The sequence below is a fragment of the Thamnophis sirtalis genome, unplaced genomic scaffold, assembly GCF_051295495.1.
Source record: "Thamnophis sirtalis isolate CommonGarterSnake01/CBP01778 unplaced genomic scaffold, rThaSir2_p1.2 scaffold_15, whole genome shotgun sequence".
NCBI classification, from domain to species: Eukaryota; Metazoa; Chordata; class Lepidosauria; order Squamata; family Natricidae; genus Thamnophis; species Thamnophis sirtalis.
Window position 1 is genome coordinate 39,780,876 of NW_028261395.1, and position 13,432 is coordinate 39,794,307.

The 13,432-nt window shown below is 46.4% G+C and overlaps 1 protein-coding gene across 1 annotated transcript in view; it reads right to left on the reverse strand.

The window, feature by feature from the left end:
• Positions 1–9,519: 9,519 nt before the first annotated feature.
• Positions 9,520–13,432, reverse strand: part of DISP3 (dispatched RND transporter family member 3) — a 49,216-nt gene continuing 45,303 nt past the window's right edge. The window contains 1 exon segment of the mRNA XM_087702044.1: positions 9,520–11,924. Coding sequence (XP_087558170.1) covers positions 11,562–11,924 — 363 coding nt within the window. The 3' untranslated portion in view covers positions 9,520–11,561.

Genomic DNA, 13,432 nt, shown 5'->3' on the forward strand with positions numbered 1-13,432 from the left:
CATTGCTTCTTGTCCTGCCTTCAGGTGCTTTGGAGAATAGCTTGACCCCCTCTTCTTTGGGGCAGCCCCTCAAATATTGGAACACTGCTATCACATCTCCCCTAGTCCTTCTTTTCTCTAGACGATACATACTCAATTCCTGCAACCGTTCTTCATATGTTTTAGCCTCCAGTCCCCTCATCATCTTTGTTGCTCTTCTCTGCCCTCTCCCTAGCGTCTCTGCATCTTTTTTATAATAATTGTTTGCGGAATTAGCAAACTAGAAGGGTCAAGAATCAGAACAGTGAAAGGGACCTTGGAGGTCTTCTAGTCCAACCCCCTGCTCAAGCAGGAGACCCTATATCATTCCAGACAAATGGCTGTCCAGGCTCTTCTAAAACACCTCCAGTGTTGGAGCACCTACAGCCTCTGGTGGTAAGCTCTTCCACTGGTTCATTGTCATCACGGTGGGGAAGTTTCTCCTTAGTTAGATTAGATTAACAGAGTTGGAAGGGACCTTGTAGGTCATCTAGTCCAACCCCCTGCCCAAGCAGGAGCCCCTACACCATTTCTGACAGATGGCAGTCCAGTCTCTCCTTGAAAGCTTCCAGGGATGAAGCTCCCACAACTTCTGATGGCAACTTCTGTTCCATGGGTGGATTGCTCTCCCTGTCAGAAAAATTTATCCTAAACTCTCAGTTTCCATCCATTGTTTCTTGTCCTGTCTTTTACATAATGCCCTCTCCTTGCAGAATAGAATAGAATAGAATAGAATGGAATTCCTTTATTGGCCAAGAGTGATTGGACACACAAGGAATTTGTCTTTGGTGTGTAAGCTCTCAGTGTACATAAAAATACATTCATCAAGAATCATAAGAGACAACACTTAGTGATAGTCATAGGCTACTAAATAAGCAATCAAAATCATACGAAACAAAACAATATAAATTGTAAAGATACAAGCCACAAGGTTATAGTCCTAAGTACGAGGAGATAGCTAATAGCAAAGACGAGAAGAAGAACAGTAATACGCTCTTAGTAATTTTAATTCCACGCAAGGCCTTCTCGCTGCAGACTTTAAGTTTCCCCACTTACAAGCATCTTGCAAAGAATGCAGAAAAGGGAACAATTGCCGGCTGAGCCGTAAATCACGCCCAGCCCCTGGCAACCTTTCTGACATCCGTAATGCGGAATAAATTTGCCTTGGCTCAGCACAAATTTGTACAAGCACTGAAGGCCTCCATTACTCACGAGACAAATTTGTCAGCCTGTTTTAACACTCCCAGTCAAAGGGTGGGCCTTCCCATATGTTCTTCCCCAGGTAACACAAAACCACACACCGGAGCTGCCCTGCAAGGCTCCGGTGATTAGCCCTTCCTGAATACATAGCTGTGGGTTGAAAAAAGCAAAATTAAAACTCTGGGCTAAGGTGGGAGGGAGGCCAAAAGATGAGACAAAATGCAGGTAGATCATCGTTAAGTCCAAAGCTTCTATTGCTAACAAATGAATTTTGCCCCATTTTAGGACATTTTCTGGCCACCGTTGTTAGGTGAATCCCTACAGACGCTAAGGGAGTGACACGGTTGTTAAGGGGATCATGTGACACACACACACACACACACGGATATTACAAACGTCATGAGTTGGTCTGAATTTTGATCACGTGACCAGGGGATGCTTCCAAGGTCGTTAAGTGGGGGAAACGGTCATAAGTCATTTTCTTCAGTGCCGTTGTGTTGTCTGCCTCTCGAACGGAAGGGCAAATGGTTCCCGTGGTCTGCAAGAGCTGAAGAAGCTTGTTGTCTTCGGTCTGCAAATGGTTCCTGTAGAGCGGAAAAAGCTTCTTGGATGAGAAGAGAAACGTCTTCAAAGGAAAAAAACAGAAGTGGCCTCCTGAAAAAGCACCTTTGTGGCAACCATGACCTGGATGACTGAGAATCTCCATAGACAATCTGGTCCCACATCCAATGTCTGGGATGAATAGAATATAGGGAGTGGAGTGGAGTAGAATACAGAATAGAATGGAATGGAATGACAAATAGAATAGAATAGAATATAGAATAGAATATAGAATGGAATGGAATGACAAATAGAATGGAATGGAATAGGAGAGGAGAATATAGAATAGAATAGAATGGAATGATGAATAGAACATGGAATAGAATAGAATACAGAATGGACTGGATTGGACTGATGAATAGAATAAAATGGAATGGAATCACGAATAGAATGGGATGGAATAGGAGAGGAGAATATAGAGGAGAATATAGAATAGAATAGAATGGAATGGAATAGAATAGGAATAGGAATATAGAATGGAATGGAATAGGAGAGGAGAGGAGAATATAGAATATAATGGAATGGAATAGAATAGAATATAGAATGGAATGGAATCACGAATAGAATGGAATGGAAGAGGAGAGGAGAATATAGAATAGAATAGAATAGAATAGAATGGAATGATGAATAGAACATGGAATAGAATAGAATATAGAATGGACTGGACTGGACTGATGAATAGAATAAAATGGAATGGAATGGAATCATGAATAGAATGGAATGGAATAGGAGAGGAGAATATAGAGGAAATATAGAATAGAATGGAATGGAATAGAATAGAATATAGAATGGAATGGAATCACAAATAGAATGGAATGGAATAGGAGAGGAGAATATAGAATAGAATAAAATAGAATAGAATGGAATGATGAATAGAACAGAACATGGAATAGAATAGAATAGAATATGGAATGGACTGAACTGAACTGATGAATAGAATAAAATGGAATGGAATCACAAATAGAATGGAATGGAATAGGAGAGGAGAATATAGAGAAGAATATAGAATAGAATAGAATAGAATAGAATAGAATATGGAATGGAATGATGAATAGAATAGAACAGAACATGGAATGGAATGGAATAGAATTCAATTATTTATTGGCCAAGTGTGAAAGAACAGAACACACAACAAACTTGTGTCCAATTTATGGCTTTTAGTGCCCTGTAGAGAAGATATTTGGGGCACCCCTCCTCCCCAACCGTTCAATCCAAATAATTACAGGATCCCAGTTATTCTCTCCCCGGGGGACAAACTCTCTTGAATAGGCCACGTTTGAGCCATCAGAACTTCAACAATAGCTTTCAGGTTCAGACGGAACCTTTTCGCTGACGTCTTCCTCCTCCACGGAAATTGGGCCTGTGGCTTCTCTTCACTTCTCACGGAGCACCTGGACCCTCCACGAAATGTGAATTGTGCAGATAGAGAAGGATGAAGGGATTTTATTTCATTTTTGGCTTTTATGGAGACGGGGAGCATTGTGCAACATCCCAAGCAAACAGTGAAGGGTGGTAGGGTGGGGGGGGAACTTTTAATGGGGCTATAAATCTCAAGGTTATTTAACAACCCCCAATCAATTCAGCTGCATTAAAGTGCATTTACTGGGAGAGTTAATAGAAAAACGGGGAAAAGGGGAGGGGACGCCGTATAAGGGGAAGAAAATGTTGATGCAGCAAATTCTTAAGAGTGTTTTGCTTCCCCCTTTCTTTTATTCAGCCCCGATAGCAAAAGTCAGCAGTTTTATTTCCTTTCTCTTTTATGTAAATCAATATGCCCTCGTGGAGCGTGACCAAAAACTCGGTCTAATACGGGGGTTGAGTGGCGAGAGAGAAAAAAAAATCTTTTAACGTCCCTTCTGGGTCCCCCAAACTCTACCCAACTTCTGAAGAGTACCCACTGCTGAACTTGGCAGCCGAGAGATGGAGAGAACCATTCATCTGCTAATTCGGAATCAATTTAAATGTTCATTTGCTTAATGGGTGGGAGCTTTGTAAATGATCGAGATGTTGCAAATTTAAGGAGAGAACGCAGCGCAAAGAAAGATTTCCCTGCGTTGGGCTTGTTGTTAAAGAGGACTTCGCTTATTTTATTTTTTTCCCCCCCAAGAGGGGATTTGCTGGGAAGCTTCACGAATAGCCTACTTGGAAACCCAATCCGATCGGAGAAAGAAGATGGAATCACTCTTGGGCAGAGGTGGTATTCGGCCGGTTCAAACTGTTTTGCCTGAACTGGGAGTGGAAATCACGGGTGCCCACTTGCTCCGGCTCTACGGCCCCCACCTTCAGAGACCCCCAAAGGTCAAGAAATCCCCAGAGATTCTCTTCTATCAAGAAGATCTCCCAGCCAAGGAGATCTGGCTGGAAAAGTGTCCAGTGTAGCTTCATTCATTCGGTCAATGTCGGCTGGTGACTCCTCGGGGGAGGGCCTTCTCTGTAGCTGCTCCGGCCCTATGGAACGATCTCCCCATTGAGATCCGGACCCTTACTACCCTTCTGGCCTTCCGCAAAGCAACCAAGACCTGGCTGTTCCGGCAGGCCTGGGGCTGTTGATTTTATCCAGCCCCATCCTAAGTTATGAATGTTGTGGAATTTTTAATGTTGTTTTTTATTTTTTGTATGTTATTTTTACCTGTAAGCCGCCCTGAGTCTCTCGAGAGTGGGCAGCATACAAACCAATTAAATAAACGAAATAAATAAATAAATTCTCACCTTGGCTTAATGTTGGCTTGTCTCCATCTTGGTTGGATCTCTCGCAGTTGTGTGAACCCCCCCATGGCTAGGTGTTCTCTTACCCGCCAGAGAGGAGTAGCTACACCTTTGACACAATAACATGACACGGGAAGGTGGTTAACGTGATTATAGGTAGTCCTCGGCTTACAGCAGTTCATTTAGCATTGAAAAAAGGGAGCTAAGACCATTTTTCACAGTTATGACCATTGTAGCATCTCCATTGTGACATGACTGACATTCGGATGCTCAGCAACTGGCTCATATTTATGACGGTTGCGGTGTCCTGGGGTTACATCATGTTCCTCTTTTGCAACCTTCCAACAAGCAAAGTCCAGGGGGGAAGCCAGATTCACTTAATGACCATATCACTAATTTAACCACTGCAGGGATTCATTGAACAAATGTGGCCAGAAAGATCCTAACATGAGGCAAAACTCACTTAACAAATGTCTCCCTTAGCAACGTTGGGCTCAATTGTGGTTGTAAGTCAAGGACTACCTGTAGATGACCCTTGGGTCTCCTCTGCCTACAGATGTCTTGGGAAGATGAGGAAGACAAGCTGCACCATCTGCTGGAGCAGGGGTCTCCAACCTTAGCTTGTGGACTTCAACTCTAATAATTCCTCAGCCAGTGCCTGCTGGCTGAGGAATTCTGGGAGTTGAAGTCCACAAGTCATAAAGTTGCCAAGGTTAGAGCCCCCTGTGCTAGAGCATGGCTAATCTGCCCAGCATCCGGTGGCTTGAATGGGGGCTCCATTGTCAACCAACCATAGAGCTTGAAGGACCAGAGTGGCATTGTTCTTCCCAACTAGCCTACCTCAAAGTCTAGTTGGTGGTCCTTCTAATAGTGTTTTCCTACTTCGGGCATTCAAGGTTCTTGTGGACCTTTGGTGACGTCACAAAACCGGCCTTTAAACTTTACACCTGGAGCTTCTTCTGCCCCCAAATCAGTTTTGGTTTGTCTGCTTGCTGAGGTTTTTTTTTTTTTTTTTCCTTTTGGATTCTGCCCGATTGGAAAGAAAGACAAGTAAGGACAGCTGGCCCTCCTTCCGTCTCCGGAGTTATCCTATATTTCTGTTTTGTTTGTGTGTTTCTCCCCCCGCCGTGCCTGTTTTCGTTCATCCCAGGCCTCGACTGAAGCAGAATCAGAAATGAAGATGAATTTGCACTCTGAGAGCAAAAATCACATTTTACGACGGGGGACAAAACAGCCCGTGATCTTCTGCTTAAAGACTGCTGCGTTTCAATTTATGTCGAGGCTCCATGGAGACTTGGAACTAGCATCTATTTTCAACAGTGTCTCGGCCTCAGATCAGGAGTTAACCAGGCTCAACCCAAAAGGTTGTGATACTGATGACCCGAAAAATAGCATTTTCTATTAACCCTCTTAGTAGCAGTGAAGAAGTTGGGTTGGTGTTAACCAACCAAGCAGGCAGTTGGTCCTTCTGAAGTCCTTAAAAAGATGCTTGTATAAAATATATATTAGTCCAACGATGGTGAAGCTTTTTTGGCTCGTGTGTTACAAGGGGGGGGGAGCGCAGGGAGGTTGCGCGGAGGCATGCCGCACCCGTAATGCAATGCGCGAAACCCCCCAGTGCAAATGCAGGCATGAGAGGCCTCCCCCCATTTTTTGCATGCTTTTTTTGCCCTCCCCAGGCTCCAGAGGCTTTATAATAAAAAAAGAGCCTCCCACACGCCCCCGGAGGCCCTCCAGAGGCTTCAGGGACCTTCAGGAGGCTTCCCTGAAGCCTCTGGAGGGCAAAAAATGACCTTATGAGCACAGTATGAGCAGACCGGAAGTCACTTCTGGTTTGCTCATAGGGTCAGTTTAAGCCCTCCGGAGGTTTCAGGGACCTTCAGGTGGCTTCCCTGAAGTCTCCGGAGGACTAAAAAGGACCCTACTGACCCTATGAGGGTTTGCTCGTAGGGTCCTTTTTAGTCCTCCGGAGGCTTCAGGGAAGCCTCCTGAAGATCCCTGAAGCCTCTGGAAGGCTTAAACCAAACCTACGAGCAAACCGGAAGTCCATTCCTGAACTTCCAGTTTGCTCATAGGCCAGTTTTTTGCACTCCGGAGGCTTCAGGGAAGCTCCTGAAGCCTCCCGGGGGGGGGGGTGTCGGGGAGGCTCTTTTTGCCCTCCCCAGGCTCCTATAAGCCTCTGGAGCCTGGGGAGGGCAAAAAATGGCTTTAAAAAAACCTGAAATCAGCTGGCCAGTGCGCGCATGCGTGCTGGCCAGCTGACAGGGCAACCACCTCACGTGCCCCGACAAATGGCTCCGCATGCCACCTGTGGCACGCTTGCCACAGGTTCGCCATCCTGGTACTAGTCAGTTGGATACCCATGCTTTGCTACAGAACTATGTGATCAGACTTGATAAAAGTGACAAAGCTTGAACATTAATGAGTAGTTACAATCAGCCTCTCCCCTCCCTTAGGCTTGCCTCACAGAGGTCTCTCCTAACCCCTTCTCTCCCTCAGGCTGGCCCCACAGAGGTCTCCCCTAACCTCTTCTCTCCCTCAGGCTGGCCCCACAGAGGTCTCCCCTAACCCCTTCTCTCCCTCAGGCTTGCCTCACAGAGATCTTTCCTATTTTATCTCCTTCTCTCCCTCAGTCTAACTCCTTAGCATCAGTGTTTGTCAGGTGGGGAGAGGGAGTAGAATACCTAAACTCCCAGCTCACAGGCTGGATGAGTCACATGCTGGCCATGCCCAAGTGGCAGTTGGAACAGAGTTCTTTTCAGGTGGGGAGGGGGAGTAGTCTAACTCTTTTGCTTCAGAGCGTGTTGATAATAATATAAGAAATACTAATGATCTGATGGTCATTTTGAAAAATCCTTTCTTAGCGAGTACCTAGAAGCCAAGAGGAACATCCAGTACATGCTAAATTTCAAGTTTGTAGGCTTTACGGTTCTGGAGATTTCATGATGATGCATGAGTGGTATTTCACTTTTATAGAGAGAGACACTTCTGAAGAGTAAGTATCCAGATGACATTTTTGAGAAAGGAAAGGCATTCCTGGATGTGGTTAGGACTCCACAAATGTAGGCTGAAAAATATTCTCTTTCTTTCTGGGATCTGAGATGGCAAGAAACAAACTGTTTGCCTGGACTTCCTGACGCTCAAAACGATGACAGAAAAAATATCTCGTGGTGGCTTGTTATTTTATTAGCCCGATTTAAAAATGCGGCTTGGATTCTTTTGACTATTTTGAAAGGGGTTGAAGAGGGTTTGTTCTTTTCTTGTATGTAACATTAACCTCATATTAAACTAGTAAAGGAAGGAAGTTCAGTAAGGAGCACAACGTTCAGCCGGGTTCCAGGTTAAAACTATCATCTTCTTTTACTGACCTCATAATTCCTTGACGGGTGGAGTCTGGGCAACTGAATGGAGCTGAGTGTTTAGTGGCCGGATGCCCTTCTTGTTGCCAATGAGGTTGTTTTTTTTTCCCCTCCAGCAAATATATTCTCATTGTGCCCAGAGACAGAAATACCTGCTAGGTTAAAACTATGACTTTCCAGAATTAGACAGGGGCAGGAAACGTCTAAATCAGTGTTTCTCAACCTTGGTGACTTTAAGTCCTGTGGACTTCAATTCCCAGAATCCCCCAGCCAGCACAGCTGGCTGGGGGATTCTGGGAATTGAAGTCCACAGGACTTAAAGTCACCAAGGTTGAGAAACACTGGTCTAAATATTGCTTGTGGCTTCTCTAATGCAGAGCCAATATTTCATGATAGACTGCCTCTGAGCCTGAAGGTTTCATCAATGGGCCACCAGTTTGGAATGACCCTCGGGACTTTCTCCCCCTTTCCAAACACCAACGATTTTGATGAGTTATGGTGAGTTAAGAGCTGTGCCCAACCAAAGAGAGCTTCTGCAGCAAGTGGTAGTCTACCTTTAGAAAATGCGAAGAGGCCTGAAGACGAGAAACCGTTGAAACATCAGCAGAATGAAAATAGCGGCGAGAAAAAAAACAAGGCGAGAGAGAGAGAGAGAGAGGGGGAGGGAGAGAGAGAGAGAGACAGACACACAGACACACACACAAGCGAATGTCAAAATGTGTCTTCTTTTCCAAGGGTCTCAAAAAAAGAACACTTACACGTGCATACAAATTCCACAACCCAGGATGGGTAACTCAGGAACGCGGGAGGGAACAGCCAACTCCAAAATAATAATAATAATAATCGATTGTAATTGGAGCCCTTGGAGCAATACCCAAAGGGCTACTTCGCTATTTGGAAATTTTAAATTTATCAGACTTGAACATTCTGATTCTACAAAAAACCACCCTACTTGGAACAGCTTATATCCTCCGACGTTACCTTAACAGTTCCTAGGTCCTTGGTTAGGACTCGAGCTGTTGAGCTACCAACCAGCCCCAAGGGCTGTGAATCTCACCAAAGATTAACCACATAATAATAGGGACAGCAAAAAGTGAAGAAATTGTGCTCTGTAATTGCCGGGACAAATGATAAAGACGAAGGCTTGACACCTGCTCGTCAAAACCAGATCCCAACGTGGAAAAGCTTGTCCGTCCACCCACCCTCCACCCATGTTCCGAACTGGCTATTCTCAGCCGGGAGGTTTTCCAGGGCTTTGCTCAGATCAAGCAAGGCATTTCAAGGTCCTCATTTGGCTAAAAAAGAAGCTGGCAACCTGCCCTGCTACCAGCTACCGGGATCCCGCAGGCTCCTCCGTTCCGCAGAAGTTAATTTACGGATCCGGCAAGCCAAGAGTGAAGCCCCCTTCAGTGTAAATCAGCCAAGCAGGAGCCTCTGCACACCCAAGGATTCCTGTTAGTTGCGGTGGTAAATCACCGGCAGTTTATGGCCTTCCCAAGAGAAACACTTCTCTTCAAAGGGAACAAAATCTAGAGGCTCAAAAAATTATATTCCGAGGAGGGAGGGAGGAAGGAAGGAAGGGGAAAGGAAAGGAAAGGAAGGAAGGGGGAAGGGAAGAGAGGGAGGAAGGAAGGAAGAAGGAAGGAAGAGGAAAGGAAAGGAAGGAAGGGGAAAGGAAAGGAAGGAAGGAAGGGGGAAGGGAAGAGAGGGAGGAAGGAAGGAAGGAAAAGAAGGAAGGAAGGGGAAAGGAAAGGGAAGCAATGAAGGAAGGAAGGAAAGGGAAGTAGAAGAAAGGAAGGAAAAGAAGAAAGGAAGGAAGGCAGGAAAAGGAAGGAAAAGAAAAGGGAGGGGAAGGAAAGGGAGGAAAAAAAGCAGGAAATTTAAGGGTGAACTCAAGGCTGGACTTGAGACATTTGAAGGGGTGAAATTTCAACCCACTTGTCACTTCCAGGCAGCGTTCAAACACCCTTCTCAAGAACAAGAGATGGGTCAGCCAGAGAAAGGCCCAGAGTGCTTTCTCAGCCTTGGGAACTTCAACTCCCAGAATTCCCAAACAGCCAGCCAGCCCCATGGCTTAACTCTGGCTGTTTCTCATCCCCCCCCCCCCCAAAAAAAAAACATGGTTTGGAAATCCAAAATAGGAGACTGAGAAAATGCAAAGAGCTGGAGAGAGAGCAAAGGCAATCAAGCTAAATATATTTATACCTTAATAAAAGGCAAAGCTGGGAAAGATTTTCAGAGCCGGGGAGGGAACCTTGAAGAATGCAAAGGAAGAAGGCAGCCTCTGATTATTTTCCTTGCACCAAAGGGGAGCAATTTTGTGCCTGTCCAGATCCTCGTTCTTTCTCCCCACCCCCCCACCCCCAAGAAAACCCTACCTGGAAACAAGCAGAGGGGAGGTAGGAGTTAAAGTGCAAGTGGAAACCGAAGACAAGGAAGGGGATAAGGGTTGGGGAAGCCATTTTCTCCTGGTCCTCTGACAGGGATACTTTGAAAACCAGAGGCAGAATTTCTGGAAGTCGCCGAAATCCTGAAACCAGAGTTGGTATTCTACTGGGGCGCCCGAACCGGTAGCGGTTCCACCACCCCCACCCTCAGCGCCCGGCTCTATGGCATCATATCCTTCCTCTGGAGTGGGGTGGGAATGGAGATTTTGCAGTATCCTTCCCCTGGAGTGGAAATGGAGATTTTGCAGTATCCTTCCCCTAGAGTGAAGTGGGAATGGAGATTTTGCCATATTCTTCCCCTAGCAGTGGTAAGGGAATGGGAATTTTGCAGCATCCTTCCCCTGGAGTGAAGTGGGAATGTAGATTTTACAGTATCCTTCCCCTGGAGTGGAGTGGAAATGTAGATTTTGCAGTATCCTTCCCTTGGAGTGGAGTAGAAATGGAGATTTTGCAGTATCCTTCCCCTAGGAGTGGGAAGGGAATGGGGATTTTGCAGCATCCTTCCCCTGGAGTGAAGTGAATGGAGATTTTGCCATATTCTTCCCCTAGCAGTGGGAAGGGAATGGGGATTTTGCAGTATCCTTCCCCTGGAGTGGGAAATTTTGCAGTATCCTTTGCCTAGGAGTGGGAAGGGAATAGAGATTTTGCAGTATTCTTCCCCTGGAATGGGGAGGGAATGGAGATTTTGCAGTATCCTTCCCCTGGAGTGGGGAGGGAAGGGGGATTTTGCAGTATTCTTCCCCTGCCATGCCCACCAAGCCACGTCCACGGAACTGGTAGTAAAAAAGTTGAATTTCCCCACTGATCTGCACATGTGCGGAAGTGGCTTGTGCGCTTACATTTACGAACTGGTAGGAAAGGTAAATGTATACCACATCTGCTTGAAACGTGTTGGCTGGTCCCAGAGATGGAGGGTGGGGGGGGAACCTCTCTGGACTGCCCAGGAGGATTCCGTCTCTCTCCTCTACCCTGGCTTCTCCCCATTGTGTGCATGGGAAAAGACCCAAAATGACAGCTTTGATTTCACCAGGAGGCAGAGAACGGCTCCCGGGGCCCCATTCTGCCGACGGGAGAGTGGTCCACGTGCAGAGCGCTGCGTCCCCCAGCAACTCCCGTGGAACAGGATCAAGAACCCACCCCACCCCGAAAAAGATCATGCACCCAAGAAGCCTCACCCTACAGTCCTCTCTCTCTCTCTCTCTTTGTTGTTGAGAGGGGGGGTCTCTGGGGGCTATAAGCCAGCCCCACTGAGGAGGGGGATCTCCAATCCGCTTCTCAGCAGCACCAGATAAAGGCCGAGGCCACCCACCCCAGCCAGCAGCACTCCCAGCAGCGCCTTGAGGAAGGAAGTCCGGCTGCGGGTGAAGGACGGCGGCCCCATAATGCTCAGCAGGGCTGTGCTGACAGTCAGGGTGTAGAAGATGGAGAGGCCCGTGTTGAGGGCCACGATCTTCCCGAACTTGGCGAAAGGCGCGATGATGCAGAAGAAGAGAGGAACGGTGGCGATGACGGTGGTGACCGCGCTGGAGACGACCGCCACGCCCACGTGACGCACCGATTCCACCGTCCTCCACTGGCGGCTGGAGCTGGGGTCCTGCGGGCCACAAGAGGTGTGTCAGCTCTGCTTCTCCCCCCACCCCCCAGGCCTTTAAGACCATATGTCCCATTTCAGGTCTCCACACCCCCCCACTCCCCATCCTAGAAGAAAAAGGAAATCCAAGCCGCACTTGAAAGTTTGTACATGCATGTGATTTTTTTTCCTATTTAGATCTTCAAAAAAGTCCTTGCCCAATCTGATTGGGACTGTCTGGAATAGGTATAAGATTCTGGGTAAAATGTTCATTTTAATTTTAGAAATTCTTCCTATCATTGATAGTTGTAGGTTTTCCCATTTCATCAAGTCAGTCGCAATGTGTTGTTTTAGTCTAGTATAATTGTCCTCCTTGAGAGGGCTACATCTAGCTGCTAGGTATATCCCCAAATATTTAACCTTGCTTGTGGATTTGAATCTGCAAAGCTTCTGCCAACTCTTCCTTTTGTCTTAAAATCTTTGTTTTGTCTTTATTTATTTTCAAACCTGCTACTTTTCCGTACTCCTCTATTCTTTCTAACAATTTGGGTGCTGTCTCTAGTGGATCTTCAAGAATAAAAACCAAATCATCTGCAAACGCTTGTAGCTTGTATTCTTCTTTTTTAATTTTCATTCCTTTTATTTCTTCTTCTTCTCTAATCTTTCTATTTAAAACTTCTAAGGTTAAGACAAAAAATAACGGTGATAATGGGCAACCTTGTCTCGCTGTTTGTGATTTTTTCCCCTCATGCATACTTTGACACACACACAGGACGGGATGCCTGCTGTGTTAGGATGGGACCCCTTGGCAGGCTTCCCACCCACCTCCTCACCCCCAAATGCATGCATTGAACCTTCCTAAGGTAAAGGTAAAGGTTCCCCTCGCACATAGGTGCTAGTTTTTCCTGACTCTAGGGAGCTGTGCTCATCTCTGTTTCAAAGCCGAAGAGCCAGCGCTGTCCGAAGACGTCTCCGTGGTCATGCAGCCGGCATGACTCAACTCCCGAAGCCACACGGAATGCTGTTCCCTTCCCACCAAAGGCAGTCCCTATTTTTCTACTTGCATTTTTTCATGCTTTCGAACTGCTAGGGTTGGTAGAAGCTGGGACAAATCACGGGAGCTCCCTCCATTACGCGGCGCTAGCGATTCAAACCGCCGAACTGCCGACCTTTCTGATCAACAAACTCAGCGTCTTAGCCACTGAGCCACCGCGTCCTTCCTGGTCCCACCTAAAAACCAGTAACCAGCTTGGATTCTCAATTCCAGTCGCTGGACCAAATTGCCGATCAAATTTTGGACCCATCTTTAGCTCAGCAAACATTTCAGACGGTGAAATACACCAAGATGGCTCTGAAATATTGTTCAGGTTGGGCTTTGAGGAATAGTTCATAGGAAATGGGGCGCACTTAATAGCTCTCTCTCCCTATTCCAGAGTTTTTGCCCTACGTGGTTATCATGGTGATTATCACAGTGGCGCAGTGGTTGGAGCGCAGTACTGCAGGTTACTTTTGCTGACTGCCGGCTGCCTGCA